Source organism: Athene noctua, chromosome 2 (assembly GCF_965140245.1).
Source record: "Athene noctua chromosome 2, bAthNoc1.hap1.1, whole genome shotgun sequence".
In the NCBI taxonomy this organism is placed as follows: Eukaryota; Metazoa; Chordata; class Aves; order Strigiformes; family Strigidae; genus Athene; species Athene noctua.
In genome coordinates, this window is record NC_134038.1 from 151,383,942 (window position 1) to 151,403,359 (window position 19,418).

General features: G+C 44.6%; 2 protein-coding genes across 2 annotated transcripts in view; both read left to right on the plus strand.

The window, feature by feature from the left end:
- The first annotated feature begins 9,196 nt into the window (after window positions 1–9,196).
- GLB1 (galactosidase beta 1) overlaps window positions 9,197–19,418 on the plus strand; it is a 50,982-nt gene continuing 40,760 nt past the window's right edge. The window contains exon 1 of the mRNA XM_074900662.1: window positions 9,197–9,306. Coding sequence (XP_074756763.1) covers window positions 9,253–9,306 — 54 coding nt within the window. The 5' untranslated portion in view covers window positions 9,197–9,252. The remainder of the gene's footprint in view (window positions 9,307–19,418) is intronic.
- On the plus strand, window positions 9,205–16,646 carry TMPPE (transmembrane protein with metallophosphoesterase domain). Its single transcript, XM_074900663.1, has 2 exons — window positions 9,205–9,306; window positions 12,121–16,646. Exon 2 carries the CDS (start codon window positions 12,210–12,212, stop codon window positions 13,521–13,523), a length of 1,314 nt encoding a protein of 437 aa, XP_074756764.1. The 5' UTR covers window positions 9,205–9,306; window positions 12,121–12,209; the 3' UTR covers window positions 13,524–16,646.

Genomic DNA, 19,418 nt, shown 5'->3' on the forward strand with positions numbered 1-19,418 from the left:
AACTGCATCAGACCACCCTTAGTTAAACGTATGTTTTAATAACTTTATGTAGTGAAATGTTTTACAGGGTCCAGCCTAATTTCTCGTAAGGAGAATGAATGGGTTTCCTTCAGTGAGTGATGTCAGCAAGCACATCTTTATCAGTGTTTTTGAAGAAGGCACTGGTGCCGTGGTAATGTTAAATCACGCTTGTGGCAGCAGAAGCTGTGATTTCACAGGGGTGATGCCAGCATCATCCAGCAACTCGAGTCCCCTGAAAGGATCACATACAAGTCGTTTGGCAAATGTTCTCTAATTTAAGTGTATGGGTTAAAAATATGTTTTACTTTGAAATCCTTAGCGATCACGTTAAAACCCCCCTTGTATATGATCGGCTTCACTGTGTTGAACTGAACTCAGGAGGGCTGGGAAGAAAGCATATCACAAATAGACTAATGTGGATTCTTATCTGAGAATGTTTTTTGTATTTCCCTCTTAGATGTTTTTGACACTTCAGAAAGTTTCTAAGTTTTGACATTTCACCCACCTAGTGGTGAGGGGAAGGCAGTGAATGTAGTTTTTCTGGACTGTCGTAAAGGTTTTTGATGCTGTCCCTCACAGCATCCTTCTGGACAAGTTGTCCAACTGTGGGATGAGCAGGTGCACTGGGTGAAGAAGTGTCTGAAGGGCAGAGCTCAAAGCCTTGTAGTGAATGAGGCTCCATGTGGTTGGAGACAAGCCACCATCGGGGTTCCTCAGGACTCAGTCCTACGGCCAGCTCTGTGCAGTATTTTATGCACGATCTGGATGGAGGAGTTGAACGTCCCATTAGTAAGTTTGACAGTGGTAGCAAACTGGGAGGTGCCGGCGACTCTCCTGAAGGACAGGAGGCCTTGCAGAAGGATCTCGATAGGCTGGAGCATGGGGCAGTCATGAATGGGATGAAATTTCGCCAATAAAAATGCGGGATTCTGCACCTGTCACGGCGCTATGGCAGGCACAAGCATACCTGGGAGAGGAGTGGCTGGAGAGCATCCCTGCAGAAAGGGATGCAGGGGCGCTGGCTGACAGCAGGCTCAGCGCGAGCCAGCAGCGTGCGCCCTGGCAGCCAAGAGGGCAAACGGCACCCGGGGCTGCATCAAAGACGGCAGAAGCGGCCGGGCAAAAGAGGGGATTATCCCGCTGTATTCAGCGTTGGTGCGGCCTCACCTTGAGCGCTGTTGTCAGTTCTGGGCCCCACAATCTGAGAAGGATGAGAAGGTCCTTGAACGTGTCCAGAGGAGGGGCAACCAAGCTGGTGAAAGGGCTGGAAGGAATGTCCTGTGGGGAGAAGCTGGGGACTTGGCCTTTGTCTAGTCTGGTGAGGAGGAGGCTGAGGGGGGACCTCATTGCTCTCTACAGCTTCCTGAGGAGGGCAAGGGCAGGGGGAGGTGCTGAGCTCTTCTCCCTGGTGTCCAGGGAGAGGCTGTGTGGGAATGCTTCCAAGCTGCACCAGGGGAGCTTTAGGGTGGACATTAGGATGCATCTGTTTGCCAAGAGGGAGGTCAAACACTGGAACAAGATTCCTGCAGAGGTGGTTGATGCCCCAAGCCTGTCAGTGTTGAAGAGGCATCTGGACAACGTCCTTAAGAGCAGGCTTTAACTTTTGGTCAGCCCTGAAGTGGTCACACAGCGGGACTAGACAATCATTGTAGGTTTCTTCCAGCTGAACTCCACCTTCCCTTCCCCATTTCCCTTCCCCTTCCCCTTCCTCTCCCCATTTCCCTTCCCCTTCCCCTTCCCTCCCAGTGAGACGAGTGACACTGAGACGGTTACTTGCCTGAAATATCAGGGCTTTTTCAGCTCCAAAGCTGCGTTCAAGGACACCCATCACAAAGGTTCCAAGTGCTAACAGGATTTTATTGTATTTTTCTCAGTCTGTTTCAGAGCAGATGCTCACAAGCATTAACGTGGTGCACATGTGCAGCCAGGAGCAGGCTGATGCAGTCCTTGGTTTAGCTTGAAGAAACATCACTTGAAGCCTGGCAAAGGGAGGCGAGAGCCACAGAAAGTCACAAATCCCCTGCGTCGTGCGGAGGGACAGATCCATGAATATTATGGTTAAGGAAATATTAACCTTTGCCGTAAAGCGGAAAGCAAGTACCTGAATGATGCACAAAGAAGGTGCCCTTGAGAGCAAACTGGAAAGTTTTAAGAATGTGACTTTTCTCCCTTTTTTTGGGAAATAAATCTTGTCACAGTAGTTTTCAGTTTGGCATCCAAAAAAGTCCCTAGTTTATAATTATGTTTGTAATTATTTTTATAATTATCTTGTTATTTTTAGAATTATATTTATCTATTTTTATAACTGTATTATAATAATTGTATTTATGGTATTATTTTAAACCTAATTTTATCACTATTTCAATGGCTATTTTAGGACTATTTTGGCTCTTGATTTTCTGGGTTTCTTTATATTCTTTTGGGGTTTTTTATATTTTATTCCTCAGTTTTGCTCTCGTGTTTATCAATTCTTTGTTTCAGTCTGTAAGCACGGACTATGATCAATGCCACGTTTGACTTAGGATGACAAAGTGGCAGCAGGAAAGCAGGCTCTGAGGTAGTCCCTGTTTCCTGAAGAGGGAGCACCTGAAGGAGGAGGAGCAGGACCGATGCCACCCTTTTAAAAGAGGAGGAGCGAGCAGCAGGTGCGTGGTAATTTCCAAAGTATCTCACTTGCCAAGGCTGGTGAACTCTTTACACGTGAATTTTCATCTTGGCATCCAAAAAAACCCGAAACGTCCCTGCACCTGTTTTTGTAATTATTTCTGTAATTATGTTTATCATGTTATTTTAGAATGATATTTTTCTATTTTTATACTTATAATTTTAAAATTGTATATTTGGAATTATTTTATACCTATTTTTATAACTCGTTAAACGGCTCTTTTTAATATTTTTGCTTTTGATCTGATATTCTCTTTTTATATTCTTTTTCTCATTAATTTTTCTCTCTTGTTTCTCAATTTTTTGTTTCAGTCTGTAAGAAGGGACTATGATCAATGCCACGTTTGGCTTAGGATGACAAAGTGGCAGCAGGAAAGCAGGCCAGGTAGTCCCTGTTTCCTGAAGAGGGAGCACCTGGGGGAGGAGGAGCAGGACCGATGCCACCCTTTTAAAAGAGGAGGAGAGAGCAGCAGGTGCGTGGTAATTTCCAAAGTATCTCACTTGCCAAGGCTGGTGAACTCTTTGCACGTGAATTTTCAACTTGGCATCCAAAAAAACCCCAAACGTCCCTGTATCTTTTTTGTAATTATTTTTGTAATTATTTTTATAATTATTTTTATCATGTTCTTTTTAGAATTATATTTTTTGGTTTTTATCATTACAGTATTATAATTGTATTTTTTGAATTATTTTATACCTATTTTTATAACTATTTAAATGGCTATTTTTATGATTATTTTAGCTCTTGATTTGTTATTTTTTTTAATTGGGTTTCTAATATTCAGCATAAGTTTTGCTCTCTTGTTTCTCAGTTCTTTGTTTCAGTCTGTAAGGATGGACTATGGTCAGTGCCACGTTTGGCTTAGGATGACAAAGTGGCAGCAGGAAAGCAGGCCAGGTAGTCCCTGTTTCCTGAAGAGGGAGCACCTGGGGGAGGAGGAGCAGGACCGATGCCACCCTTTTAAAAGAGGAGGAGAGAGCAGCAGGTGCGTGGTAATTTCCAAAGTATCTCACTTGCCAAGGCTGGTGAACTCTTTACATGTGAATTTTCAACTTGGCATCCAAAAAAACCCCAAACGTCCCTGTATCTTTTTTGTAATTATTTTTGTAATTATTTTTATAATTATTTTTATCATGTTCTTCTTAGAATTATATTTTTTGGTTTTTATCATTACAGTATTATAATTGTATTTTTTGAATTATTTTATACCTATATTTATAACTATTTAAATGGCTATTTTTATGATTATTTTTGCTCTTGATTTGTTATTTTTTTTAATTGGGTTTCTTATATTCAGCATAAGTTTTGCTCTCTTGTTTCTCAGTTCTTTGTTTCAGTCTGTAAGGATGGACTATGGTCAGTGCCACGTTTGGCTTAGGATGACAAAGTGGCAGCAGGAAAGCAGGCCAGGTAGTCCCTGTTTCCTGAAGAGGGAGCACCTGGAGGAGGAGGAGCAGGACCGATGCCACCCTTTTAAAAGAGGAGGAGCGAGCAGGAGGTGCCTGGTATTTTCCAAACTATCTCACTTGCCAAGGCTGGTGAACTCTTTACACGTGAATTTTCAGCATGGCATCCAAAAAACCCCCAAACGTCCCTGCACCTGTTTTTGTAATTATTTCTGTAATTATGTTTATCATGTTATTTTAGAATGATATTTTTCTATTTTTATACTTATAGTTTTAAAATTGTATATTTGAAATTATTTTATACCTATTTTTATAACTCGTTAAACGGCTATTTTTAATATTTTTGCTTTTGATCTGATATTCTCTTTTTATATTCTTTTTCTCATTAATTTTTCTCTCTTGTTTCTCAATTGTTTGTTTCAGTCTGTAAGCACGGACTATGATCAATGCCACGTTTGGCTTAGGATGACAAAGTGGCAGCAGGAAAGCAGGCCAGGTAGTCCCTGTTTCCTGAAGAGGGAGCACCTGGGGGAGGAGGAGCAGGACCGATGCCACCCTTTTAAAAGAGGAGGAGCGAGCAGGAGGTGCCTGGTATTTTCCAAAGTATTACACTTCCCAAGGCTTGTGAACTCTTTACATGTGAATTTTCAACTTGGCATCCAAAAAAACCCCAAACGTCCCTGTATCTTTTTTGTAATTATTTTTATAATTATTTTTATCATGTTCTTTTTAGAATTATATTTTTTGGTTTTTATCATTACCGTTTTATAATTGTATTTTTGGAATTATTTTATACCTATTTTTATAACTCTCTGAATATCTATTTTTATGATTATTTTTGCTCTTGTTTTTGTTTTTTTTTTTTCTTGGGATTTTTATATTCAGCAGAAGTTTTTTCTCTCTTGTTTCTCAGTTCTTTGTTCAGTAAGCACGGACTATGATCAATGCCACGTTTGGCTTAGGATGACAAAGTGGCAGCAGGAAAGCAGGCCAGGTAGTCCCTGTTTCCTGAAGAGGGAGCACCTGGAGGAGGAGGAGCAGGACCGATGCCACCCTTTTAAAAGAGGAGGAGCGAGCAGGAGGTGCCTGGTATTTTCCAAGGTAATACACTTGCCAAGGCTGGTGAACACTTTTCACATGAATTTTCATCTTGGCATCCAAAAAAACCCCCAAATGTCCCTGTACCATTTTTGTAATTATTTTTGTAAATATTTTTGTAATTATTTTTATCATGATATTTTTACTATTATATTTTTTGGTTTTTATCATTACAGTTTTATAATTGTATTTTTGGAATTATTTTATACCTATTTTTATAACTCTCTGAATATCTATTTTTATGATTATTTTTGCTCTTGTTTTTGTTTTTTTTTTTCTTGGGATTTTTATATTCAGCAGAAGTTTTTTCTCTCTTGTTTCTCAGTTCTTTGTTTCCGTCTGTAAGGATGGACTATGGTCAGTGCCACGTTTGACTTATGATGACAAAGTGGCAGCAGGAAAGCAGGCCAGGTAGTCCCTGTTTCCTGAAGAGGGAGCACCTGGAGGAGGAGGAGCAGGACCGATGCCACCCTTTTAAAAGAGGAGGAGCGAGCAGGAGGTGCGTGGTATTTTCCAAAGTATCTCACTTGCCAAGGCTTGTGAACTCTTTACACGTGAACTTTCATTCTGGCATCCAAAAAACCCCCAAACGTTACTGCACCTGTTTTTTTAATTATTTATCTAATTATTTTTACTATTTTCGTTGTATTTTAGAATTGTATTTTTCTATTTTTATACTTATAGTTTTAAAATTGTATATTTGGAATTATTTTATACCTATTTATATAATTCTTGAAATGGCTATTTTTAATATTTTTGCTTTTGATTTGATATTCTTGTGTTTTTATATTCTTTTTCCATTAGTTTTCTCTCTTGTTTCTCAATTCTTTGTTTCAGTCTGTAAGAAGGGACTATGATCAATGCCACGTTTGATTTAGGATGACAAAGTGGCAGCAGGAAAGCAGGCCAGGTAGTCCCTGTTTCTTGAAGAGGGAGCACCTGGAGGAGGAGGAGGAGGACCGATGCCACCCTTTAAAAAGAGGAGGAGCGAGCAGCAGGTGCGTGGTATTTTCCAAAGTATCTCACTTGCCACGGATTGTGAACTCTTTTCACGTGAATTTTCTTCTTGTCATCCAAAAAACCCTCACATGTCCCTGCACCTAGTTTCAGAGGAGCCCTGACATGGGGCTGTGCTCAGTGCTACAGAGGAGAAGCAGCAACCCCCGGGGGGCACCCTAGGGCCCACCCTGGGAGTCCAGAAAGTTTCCTCCCCCCGGATGCGGGGCACGAGGGCCATCTTGGTGGAGCAGGAGCAGCAGGCACCTGGCCAGCATGGCCCAAAGGAGCCCTGGCCAGGGGCCGTGCTCAGCGCTGCAGAGGAAGGCAAAAAACCCCCGGGGACGCAGGCTAGCCCACCGTGGGGGAAAAAAAGCCTTCCTCCCCCCAGCTGCAGGGCACGAGAGGCCGCCTTCGTGGTGCACGAGCAGCAGGCAGTGACCCGGCCAAAAGGGACCGGAGGAGCCCTGACAAGTGGTCATGCTCAGTGCTGCAGAGGAAGGCAAAAAACCCCCGGGGGCCAGCGCCAATGTGCCCCGGGGGAAAATTCCTTCCTGACCCCAGCAATGGCGATCGGCTACTCCCTGAGCAGGTGAGCAAGACCTGCCTCCGCGTCCCACAGGCTGGTCACGCCTCCCAGGAGATGCCCAAGCCCTGTTCTCCCTCAGCCTGGAGCCATCTCAGGGGCTTCCAGGAGTGGCCAAATGCCCGCGGCCTGATCGACCCTGAGGGCAAGAATCTTTCCTCTGCCTGTCTAGCGGGTGCTCCAAAGCACTGGGAGCCCTGGCAACGTCCCTGCATCCATCCCATTTCTTACGGCTGCTGCCCCTGGCTCCGCAGGGGATGAGGCCGGCGCGCTCTGCAGTGCTCCTCACGGCGACACTCCCTGGGGCTGGCCACGGCTCTCCAGCGGAAACGGCCTGAGAGCCTGGGGCACCTCCAGCGGCTGGTGGTTCTTCTCCTCTCCTGAGGGACTTGCGTCTGCTCCCGGAAGGCTTGAAGGTGGATTTCCATCCGTCCGATGAATTTGAATGTGGCCCTGCCAGCAGCTGGCCTTGCAGCAGAGAACCTCCACAGCCTCGACCAGGCTCCAGTCTTCCTCCCTCAGCCCCCTGCCAGTAATCCCCCGCTCTCCTCAAGGGCTTCCTCTCAGATGTCTTCGGGCTGCCCCCGGTCAGCTCTGGCAGCTGGACCCTGGCGGGTGCCCCCTTTTATACTGCCCCGGCGCACGGCAACGGCTGCGTTGCCATGGATGGCATTGTGACGTAGGGGTCGCATTGTGACGTAGGGGTGGCAGTGTGACCTGGGCGTGGCAGTGTGACCTGGGGGTGACTGACAGGGCCCCCCGTGCGCATCCCCGCCCAGCCCCCTTCAGAGGAAGCCCCTGGGGTGCCCGCCCCGAGGCAGTCGCTGTGCCCAGGAGGCCCAGGGGCTGTCCCTGCCCTTGGTGGCCATGCGCTGGGCACAGCTGTAACCACCTGCAACGGTGGGGGGGTGAAGATACTGATGAGGTTTTTCAGCTGCAAAGGAGCTACATTTTTGCTTTTCTTTAAAATTAAAAGTCACGATGGAAAACAATCGTCTGGTCATGAATCGTTCTGCAAAAGTAGTGAAATGAGGGCAGAAAGCTGCCAGGCCATGCCGACTCCATGAAAGAATCCCAACGTTTTGATGCCAGCCAGGTGTGAAGAGACAGGCCCTCGCCCCTGTGCAGACGTGGCTCTGCTGGAGCAGCAGGCAGAGGGAGGCTAGAGACGAGTTCCCTTGCCAGGAGTGCCCCCTCTCCAGAGGCTGTTAGGAAGAAGACAGCCTGTCAGGAGCCAGGACTTGCAACCCTGTCTACTCGGTCAGCTAAAACCTGCATCGTGAGTCACGCTTGGAAACGAAGCACTCCAAGGCAGTGCATCTTCAGAGCATGCCTTCCTCTTTGCGTGGCCCTGCAAGGCCAAGAGGTGCTGAAATAGCACACCCTGACAGAATGTAACTCTCTTGGTACTACTTGTATCCCCATACAGTGCTGGATCGATGGATCCCGGCACTGCCTGCCACATCAAAAATGACAGGTCATATCGTTTAGAACTGACTGGTATCGACTGTTTCGTGCGGAAGGGTCCTACAGCAAACATCCCGTCCATCTGCTTGATCAATTCAGGGCTGACCAAAAGTTAAAGCCTGTTCTTAAGGGCGTTGTCCAGATGTCTCTTCAACACTGACAGGCTTGGGGCATCAACTACCTCTGCAGGAATTTTGTTCCAGTGTGTGACCACCCTCTTGGCAAACAGATGCTTCCTAATCACGGGGCATCTTGGCTCAAGCGTTCCTCTCCGTCGAGGAGGCTGGTCCTAGCAGGGACGAAGGCCCCAGGTGGAGCTCGGTGCCTGCCAAACGCTCTTTCTGCTGGTGAGAAGCCCAGAGGTTGGCGAGGCGTACTTTGAATATGCCAAAGCGCTCTCCCTCAAATTTCAGATTCAAATTCAAGTTCAGATGAAACTTCAGACCTACCTGACTCCATGTTTTAAGCCATTTAAAAAAAAATATTTTTAGCACTTGTCTGTCATTCCTTCTTTCCATCTGTCCTGAGGACTGCGGATGATGCGGAGGGTGTAGCTGTCGCTGTATTCTTCCGCTTGGAGAACTCTTGCTTAGCACTGCTGCTGCAGAATGAGAATTCTGGCGGGCTGCTCTGGGTCCCGGCGTTGCGTGTGTGGGAATGATTTCTGGCAAGAGCGTTTTGAGCACGGGCGCAGCAGCAGCTTTCCTGGGGGGAAAGGTTTCTCGTGCCCATGCTGAGAGGCGAGCCGCGATTACCAGCGGGGGCTTGCGTCGGTTGGCGGGAGGCGCGGATAGGAACACGTAGGTAGGCAGGAGCAGGCAGCAGGGGGGCGGAAGCAGTACCGGCGTTCTGCGGCAGGGGGTTTCGGGTGCCGGGAAGCAGAGGGGTCCGGTGCGGCGGGGCGGGCCCGCTGTGCTTAGGCCCGGCCCCTGGCAGCAGTCAGCTGACGCCGCGAGTCACGAGGCGGCCGGCTGCGGAGCGCCCGTTCCGCTGCCGTTCCCGCGGGTCCCGTCATGCTGCGGCTTCTGCTCCCCCTGGCCGGTTTGGCGGCGCTCCTCCGGGCGGCGGTGAGTTCCCCCCTCCCTCTCCCGCAGCGGCGCCGGGGGGCCGCGCCGAGCGGCCTTTTGGCTGTTGGGGGCGGCCTCGAGCGCTGAGGGGGGCCGGGGGCCGCCGGGCGCGCACGGCTGCCAGCTGCTGGGGCCTGCTCCCGGCCCCGGGGTCGGACGGCGCTTAACTCCGGTGCGTTGTTAATTCCTGAGCGGTGCGTGGTGCGCGGGGGGGGGGCACGACGACTCTGAGCGCGCAGGGGCCGCGCTGGTGGGGGGTGTCGGGTCAGGAGCGGGTGCCGTCTCCTTCTCCGAAGCAGGCCCGCCCTCTCCTTGCCTGCCGGCCGCCGGGTCTCGCCCTCGCCGCGTTATGCCGAGGCGGGGCTGGCCCTGCCCGTCCTTGCCCCCCGGGCGCTGAGCTGTGCCCCGGCCTCGGGGCCGGTCACCGGGGTCCCTGCCGGGCGGGCGGGCTGGTGCGGCGGTGCCGGCTCTGCACCTTCCAACGCTCAGACCCCGCTCGGGTAATCTATGGCAAAGCCTCCTGAAGTAACCCCTGCGGGGAGGATGGGAATCGAGTGGCAGCTACCGGATCCCGCCGCCCCATTAGCAGCTCCCATGGGAAAAGTTGCTCCTCCTGTAGGGTGGGAGAGAAGTTTTTCCTGTTCTGCCAGGTTCAGCATCGACTCTCGTTGCTGCTTTGTCCGGCAGCACGCAGTACCACTGCCCAACCAGGCACATCCTTCGCCTTTACAATTGCTGGGAGCCAGGCCTTGTCGCTTATGCCTTGAGTTTGAAACCGTGTCAGTATTACGTGACAGGTGGTGCAGTGTAATGATGTGCAGGTGGTTGGAGCTATGTGAACAGGAGAACAGGCTTACGGGAAACCTTTGTCAAAGGGAAGATGGGATGGCAGTACGGATAGTCTCGGAGCGTGGGCTTGTGGCCCAGACAAAATTCTGGAGGTGGTGGATTAGAGGAATTAAGAACCAATACTCACCAAATTTGCTAGTATTAGAAGAGGGGCACTTGGTGAATTTGGTAGATTAGTTTAAAGCAGATGATAAAACCCTAAAAAAATACAGTGAATTTCAGGAATCTGCTGCTACGGGAAGTTGTAGAAGTGCTCAGTATTTAACCAATTCCAAAAAAGGATTAGCCAGATTAAAATACATCAGGTTTATAAACAGTATCCTAAAATGACTAGGCAAGGATTTGCTTTCTAACATTCCCAGTGTAGCAGCTCTGTGAGCTGGAGGAGTATGAGGGAAGTAGATCACAGACAGTGGCCAGGGTCATGTCGTTTGTTTAAACTGCATTTCTTATTGCTGTTGTCCAGACAGAATATTACTTGGTGTCTAGAGGAACTGTGGACTCGAACCAGTAGGGCATTTCTTATGCTCTTACCTTCCCAGTTTATTTTTTGTAGGGGCACGTGTGTGAAATAGCATTGTTTTTTTTAACTAAGATAAATTCTGTTAACAGCTGAGAGGGCTTGAGGAGCTGAGGCTGGCAGGCATGATTTCTCTATCAACCCACAGTTTCCTCACCAAGCAGTGAGGGAAGGGCTCTTTTTAAAACTTAGTCTAGTTGACAAAATGCAGCAGGCTGCTATCACCACATTGTTTTAAATTAGCTTGGGAAAGTATATGCTGCAGATAAGCAACCTGTCAAACTTGTGTTTGTAGACTTCTGGGCTCAAGCTCACTGTAGAGCCCTGCAAGGCTGCTTTTGTGTCCTAGTTCTGAGATATTTTTGGCTGTAAAGATTGCTTTTTTTCTAGTTAAGTGTGGACTGAGATGCAGGAAATGTTTTGAAAGTAAGCATATCATCAAAACTTTTTACATCTATGGTTAAAATAACGCAGTAGTTTTATTTTAAGTAGAAATGTGCCAACTGGGCATTAGTAGGAACACTGTGACCTCTGAGCAAAATACAGAGCAAAACAGGGAATTCTGGTACGATTCAAACATAACTGATGCTTTCTTTTACATCTGGGAGCAGAGATACATTAAACTTACATCTTCCTTTACTTCTAAAGGAGCACAGTGTGTGATGTTTTAATCCCTTTTCAATTTAGTTGCATCCTATTAGACCAGGATATGCTGAAATAGGTGTCGAGTCTTGGGAACTGTACATGTAGTGGAAATGAGCAGGAAGCAAGTAGCAAAACCAGTAGATTTCACTGGTCCTGCTGATCTTGAGGGCTTTGGGGAAGTCTTATTCACAACTGGAGGCAAACATGTCTGCCGATACATCATCTGCAATTTCTGGGTCCACAGTTGCATCTGGTAGCTATTCCAGTGGGGATTTCACTGCTGCTGTTGCGTGTGTTAGTAGAACTTGCTTCCATTTGGTAAGAATGATACCTGCTTTGAAGAGGGAGCCAACTGCTTGGGAGGAAGAACAGAAGACACAGGTACTAAGTTAACAGCAGAAGCAGCTTAGTCCCAGAACGTGTATGGGGTTTACAGATACTATAATGATTGTTTGCAAATACTGTGATAATCATTTCCAGGAATCATTGCATCACTGTTGTGATTTATTGCCATCTACTATAAGGAAGTCTTAATGAAGAAAGAGCATATAAAAAAAAGGGGGGGAGGAATCACTGAGGGAGGCAAGCAGGGAGCTTAGAAGGGGACTGCCAGAATCCAGTGTTTTCAGTTGTCTGATTTATTCCATATTAGGAAATCTCCTCCCTGCCTTTATGATAGTGTTTATTCATGACCCAGTGTCTTGGGTAGTATGTGCAGAGTAGCAGTCCTTTACTGCAGTCTGGGAAAAAGGGAATGTATGTAATATTTTGAAACGGCTGATACTGGTTCCTGGTTGCAGGCTTTGTTGACCCAAGGCATCCCTTCATAACCACATTATTGTCTGCTGGAGACTTCTGTAGAACAGAAGGGAACGGTCAGGAAGCAAAGATGATCTTCAAGCAACTGCCCCTTGAAGCAAAGGCTGCAGTGGCTGCAGGAATGGTTTTCTTCTCCATGATGCTATCGCGGAGTTACCTGGCAGAAAAACTTGATCTCAGGACACGGCGCTGGCTTCTGAGGTTGCAGATGGCACTATTTGCTAATGCGCTCATGTTGATAGGATCTCTTCATGTTTGGAGAAGCACAGTCACCACGTTCTCCAGGTCTTCGGCAGCCAGCTCCTTCTGTTTCATGCCGTGGAAAATAGCTGTGTTCATGTTTCTAGCTTTGGCTCATTCAAGCTTCTTCACGTTGCTATTTCTTGTTGCAGAAGAGCCCTATTTCTTTTCTTTAGCTGCCTACACTTGCCTGGGGGCCTATATCATTCTTATCTTCTTCCTCTTCACTCTAGGCTCTGTAGAACAGGCTTACAAGTTCTTGGCTGGGAGAGGCACTAAGGCAGGTCCTGTCAACAAGAACAGAACAGTGATGAAACCAGTTTTGGCAGTCATGCTGACTGCTGTGCTGACTGTTGTGGGGTTGTTAAATGCTTCCCAGCCTCCTACTGTGAATTCAGTGGAGGTTCCAGTTCACAAGTTACCCTCAGCAATGAATAATCTGAAAGTGGTGTTGCTTTCAGATATCCATCTGGGGCCTACAGTTGGCAAGACCAAGCTTGCCATGATTGTGAGAATGGTTAAGGCTTTAAAACCAGATATCACTGTGATTGTTGGGGACCTGACTGACTCTGAGGCAGAGATCATACGACCTGCTGTTGAGCCTCTTGGAGAACTTAACTCCCCTTTGGGGACTTACTTTGTGACAGGAAACCATGAGTACTACACATCAGATGTTAGTAACTGGTTTGAGCTGCTAAAATCGTTTAATATTCGGCCACTCCATAATGAGAATGTGAAGATTGTTTCACCAAAGAGCACTGATGACTGGTTCTGCCTGGCTGGTGTTGATGATATTGAAGCAGATGTATTACGCTACTCGGGACATGGCATGGATTTAAAAAAAGCTCTTGCAGGTTGTAGCAGTGAGCATGCAATAGTGCTGTTAGCTCATCAACCAGTTGCTGCAAAGTGGGCCCTTCAGGAGAGACCAGACATAAATTTAATTCTCTCTGGCCATACTCACGGAGGTCAGATGTTTCCACTAAATGCTGGAGCTTATTTTCTGAACCCATTCTTTGTTGGCTTGTACAAAGTTGGGCAGAACACCTTTGTCTACGTCAGCCCTGGGACAATGTACTTTGGAATACCTATGAGGCTGGGCAGCAGAGCTGAAATAACAGAGATAATTCTACATTCTCCTTGAGGAGTTTTCCACTTGACAGACTTCTGCCATCCATTTTGGTCAGTATATTGGCTCTTTCTGCTCTGAAAGCTGATCCTTTTTCAGGGAAGACAGGGAAAATGTTTTGGGGTGGACTACAGCAGGTTCTGTAAAGTTTGAGCAGAAAACATTAACATATCTTGGGCCTATGAAACAAATTGGGAGCATGTTAAAATATTGAAGAAATTAATACTTTGAGTTCATTATTATTGAGGTTCTGCATTTAAAGATAACACCGATGTCATGGACATAATATGTCCTGTGCATGTTTAGTAACACCTGTGTCCTGTGGCTACTTCATGTTTCCACTGTTTATTATCCGTCAGGCAGCTGCCTTATCAAATATCAGACAGGTGAAGTCGCTTGTGCATGTTTTGCAGATGAGACTACAGAGTGTCCACTGTGTATTTTAAACTCTAGAAGCCTTATGCTAGAAATGTTATGGGAAGGGTGTAGTTGTTTTTTTTTTTTTTATTGAGGCTGGATACCTTTATCCTGCCAGCTGTCTGCAGCATGCACTAGAGCTTCCAGTCTGTGCTGCTTACCAGTACAGTAAGTCGTCAAGTATCAGTTCCTGAAATTATTTTTTTTTCCGTTTAAAAAGCTGAGGAGACTGATATTAAAGGGTGAAAGTAGCTGTCTTTCTGCAGGCATTTTTCCCAGAATAACCAGACATCTAGTAATTGCTTCCCAAAATTAGCTCTAATAACAACAAATGAGAAATGTTACTTACAAGTTTTCTAACTTCTGATGCTGTCTGAGCATACAGTACCTCCTGATGAAAAGCACAAAATCCAAAGCTGAAATACACAGTCTCTTTTCATTCTGTTTTTTGTGGTTTATACTTAATTTCTCTTCTGTGATTTTTTTTGGTTTTTTCTCTTACAAGAGTAAGGAGATGCTATTTGAAAACAATGCAAATAGGTTAATGCTTGAATTTTGTTTAAAGTTTTAACATTTCATGTAAATGGTGTCCTTTTTAAGAAGACTAAACTCTGCAGCAGGTGAATTTTCTTAATAGCAATTGTGTGTCAGCGTCCTGGCTGTCAATAGGCACATAGCAGAAGAACTGCTACAGGATAATGAGGGTGAAGAACTTCTGTCTTTCCTAGAAGCGTTTAACACAAATTAATATCATTCTGGAAAATTTGAGAGATTAGAAAATATTAAAAACATTCTTACTTCCATATCTCTGTGTTCATATAAGAAAACCAGGATGTAAATTAATGTGTGGGTATACTGTCTGTTGTCTGGGCTGATGAAACAGTTTACTTCTGTACGTCTTCCTCTCTCAACCCCTTCCACCTCTATGTTGCTGTATGAAATGCCACAAACAACACAAGCCTGGGAATGCTGCCTCTGAAATCTGCAGCTGTAGCCACAGGATTTCCCTTGCTCTGCCTTTCTGCCCACCAGTACCTGGGTTCCTCTCAGTCAGACCCATGTAGCACAAGGCAAAAGAGATCAGTGCTTATATAGGAGACTGAAGATGGCAAGACCAGAACAGTGGTGTTCAAGTCTTTTCCTGCCTTCCTGTGTGATCCTGAACCAGATACACTTCTGTTTTATTCTTCAGCTTCTGTTCTCATTTTGCAGGAGGTGTGTGTTTGGGGGGTGTTTGAAGGGTACCATAGGCTTTGAAAAGCTGAGTTTTTCTGTAAGTGAAATTTTGAAGTTTCATTTCATCCACTCTGTTCAGTCCCACAGGCAGAGTTTCCAGCTGCTAAGCTGGTTTTGTATCCTGTTCCTCTGTACAAATATCTTGAATTTTTACTCACAGGAATATTGAGAAATACTGTAAAAACAGCACCTGACCAGCCAGGCTGTCTACTTGCTGGACTAGATAATTTCTGTTTCCCAGCACCTATAATTTTGTAAACTTTCTAATACTTGTGCAATAATATCTGCTTAAGTATCCTAAAGTTTTCACGTGTATTTAACACTGCTCACATGGGGTCCTTCTGAGGTTCTTTCCCATCGGTGGCATAGTGTCAGATGGTTTTATGTAGAGAGAATCTTGATAGCCTGTGACCCTCTGTTTACTTATTGACATGCCTTGGGTGAAAAGCTGTGTTCTGGGCTTAAGTAGTGCAGAGTATTCCCTATAGGCCAGTGGTTCAGAAGGACAGCTTTCCATGTGTTATGCTGAGGGTTATTACTGTGTTATGACTAACTGTTGAGCACGTTTCCTTATCAGGAGGCTTTTGTGGGACTGGTTTTAGATGGTGTTAGTATTACTTTTTATTTTTCCTCCTACCCTTGTTATTTCTCTTTTCATTCTGTCCAAATGTATGGATAAACCTAGCTGAAGTGGTCCTTCCATCCCAGGGCTGCACAGAGGACTTCTTGATTACTTTGTATGTGCCCCTCTTGGAAGATCTTTTTGTATCCTTTCAGGAGCAGATATGTATGCTTTTAGGAGTGGTCATATTATAATTTCATAAATTTATTGAGTTCTCCCAACATAATTTAGTTCTTAATTATTTTCTTTAAGTCTCTCCTTCTGAAAGCTTGATAACTTAATGATTAGTTATCACTTAAAGTGTTTTCTTTCTGTGCCAAAAGACTTCAAAGCCTTTTCCTATTTTGCTTTTTTTTTTAAAAAAAAAAAAAGTATGAAGGGAAAGCATCCTAGATCAACTTTCTTCTTTACCGTAAGAGGAATTAACCTTTTCTAGAATCTAAGATGGCAATCCCTAGTTGTCATTCAAGGCTTTTTCTATACTTTTTTCAATTTGACTTGAATGTGTATGGTGTAGACCCATGTTCCGTATTCCAGATGAAAAAAAAACCTGATGTGCTGCTTATTTTGTAAATTCAAAAATTTTTTGTAAATCTTTTTTTTTTTTTTGGTGTGTGTGGAATGTGTTTGATCCAGAGAACTTCAGTAAATGAATATATATTTCTTCCTATAAAAGGCCAGTTCATTGATTGGGACAGTGGGGTGGGCAGGGAAGAATTAATCGCTGTCAGAATAATACCAGGATAGAATAGAATCATCACTTTGTGAAAGTTATATTTATTACATTATATAATCAGTATAGAGTGGATTTGAAAATATGTAAATTGTGGTATGACAAATGCTTTAAATGTTGGGATTTAATAAAACATTTTGCTTATCAAGAAAGATGCCTCTAATGACCTTTTATTTCATACCAGTATTCATTGTAGCAGTTTGTGCTGAATAGTTTTAATACACTAATTCTATTTACCATCATGAAGCTACTGACAATAAATCTGACTAGTTCTGGAAAATCATACACCGCCGTTAGTGCTAAGTAAGGCATGGTGGAAAGTGGGAAAGCTAAGGCCACTGTTAAACTTGCCTAATGCCTACTAGGGAGAAGAAGTCTAGGCTGAAGAGATGAGGAAGTGATGCAGAAAAAAGATCACTGCAAGGGCAAAGAGAGGACACTAAAGAGGATTTTTTGGAAGGAGCAAAAGAAAATAAGTGGTTTGTGGTTCTCAGTTTTGGTACTTAATTTTTGGGGTAGAGAGATGTTCTGTGTTTGAATTTCTAGAGAATTCAAACAATTTTAAGAGATGCTAGAAATCTTCACAGGTGGGAGGGGTTCATTGAGGATTTGTATCCACATTTGTTTGCTTTCCAAATTAAAAAAAACCCAAACAACTCTTTTGTAAATTTGGAGAATGAGAGCTTCTAGCCACTGTCAAAATAGTTTTGTGTGCTGAAACTCTACATTTTTTCCCTGTGTTGAGAGACATACACATTATAAAATGTTTAAAGAGTGTTAAGGTTGCAAAAATAAAGTCTTACTTGACTTAAAGGACAAATTCTTTAGTTCTACCCTTTTCCATGTGAGTATGTTCTGAGCAGGTAAGATGCAACTTTATACCATTGCCTTTAAGGGTATGAATTTTCAATTGCACATTAATATGCTACGGTATGAATGAACTGGCATCCTAAGCAGTCTGTGTCTGCTGAATCTTCTTACTGAACTAGCAGACCCACTACCCCATCTTCTAGGGAGATGCAGGGAGTTCATTCCTGCTGTATGTTCACAGCCATGACTGTACAATATTGAGAGAACCAGACATAAATTCATGAGGAGAACTGCTTGTTTTTGTTGCAGGCCTTGGTCTGCAGGCAATAGGTAAGGTCATGCACTGAGTAATCGATCATGAAGGGAAGTCTGTTTATAATGGGCCATAAATGAAGTGAATCAGAACAAGTACTCTGGAAGCTGCCTCCCTCACCTTGACCCCATAATAATGCTGTATCAGGCACTGTATGCGTAAGGAAGGTGATTTACAATTATGGTCACAGCTTTAAAAGCATGGCTTATAAATGTTAACTGGTACAATGATAATCACTTTCATAGTTAATACCTTCTCATTGTTTTATTTTAAGGAAGTCTTGTTTCTCTGCCAGAGGTGTCCGTCCCCTGAGGGTGGAGCTATGTAAGCAGTTGTTTCAGTGTTAGTTTCTCAACATTTATCTGCCATAAATGGAACAACTGTCTTCCACAGGCCTCTTGATGTGGTTGGTCTAAACGAGGGGTCTGAAATTCTCTTTCAGAGGGAAACAACAGCTGTTTATTTTGACTCCTTTATTTCCAGGGATAATGTGTGCTTTTTTCCCTAATGCATCTCTATTTTTAAAATTTTTTTTTATAGTATTGCAGAATTGTGTTGCTCACCTGGGTTCTGAGTTTCATTTAATCATGATCATTTTGAAGCACTCAGCTCTGTTAATGCTGCAAATTGTCACAATGCCCTAGAGTTAAAAATAAACCACCTGAAGAATGAGAAACATCTGCTTGGTGTTGATAAGGGTGAATGAATGGCTTCCTTTGGGGATACACGCCGTACAATTCCATCCTAGTTCAGCATGCCTGGGAATCAAGATGCAGGTTATAAATTTAAGATGAGCAAAAAGTCACTTACATTTGAACTGAAAGGGGGGTAAGCAGATGATACATACCTGTGCATTCTCTGCAGTGGTAATTTGCTTGAGGTTTAACAGCCTGGAGTTACTACAACAATAATTTCCCAGGAAGAATCCCAACATTTGAGTTACTTTTGTTCCAGAGCAGTTCATTTGTATTTCTCCGCTCTGTAAAGTCCTGATTTTGTGGAGACACATCCATACCTTTGTTGAGTCCGGATTTATTTAAACTTTCATGGAGCTCTTTGTTAAGTAATGTTAAGAATGGGGGCAAGTTTGTGGGATCAGGGCTTAAAAAGTTTCCCCTATACAATACTTGGCAGTCCCTTGCAGTTCTTGTTTCCCTGCCAGCCCTGCCAGGACTGTATCTTCTCATGTCTGGTTGTTACATGTCCCTCACACAGACCATTTCATTGTTTGCTGTTGGCAGAATGTTTTGGATTGCTATGTACATTTATGACATTTTCCACAACTTTATTTTAGGTTTTCTGTGAAGAAATGCCTTTATCACAGTTGCAACATGCTGTAGTCTTCCTTCTCCTTGGATTTTTGAAGTCTTCAATTTGTAGAGTGTTTCATTGCTCAGTTTCTCAGTTTAATGATAGTCTATCGATAGGCATGTTTACTCTGAAATTCATCCTCCAGTTTTCAGGAGAGTGTTTTTTCTTTGTACTCTGCCTGGTAGTTTGTACTCCTGTTCTTTTGGTCTGTGACACATTGTACTGGCTTCTTCTTGCTGTCTTGTTGCTCCAAGAGTATGCTTTTGGTTGGCAGTTGTGTCCAGTTGTTGGCCAGGAGTCTCAGTGCTTGCAGCTTTATGGTATACATGCCTGCTGTATTTCACTTTTTCCATTCCTTTCTCTTTACTCTTCCCATAGTTGTACTACAGAAAGAAGTGGTTTCATGGGAAGGTTCTTAAAAGCTCTGGTCTGTTGGTCCCTAAGTAACCTTTGGGCAGATCTCCTCTC

Excerpts from the sequence above, each read along its gene's own strand:
- TMPPE (XM_074900663.1), top strand. The coding sequence starts at position 12,210 with ATGATCTTCAAGCAACTGCCCCTTGAAGCAAAGGCTGCAGTGGCTGCA.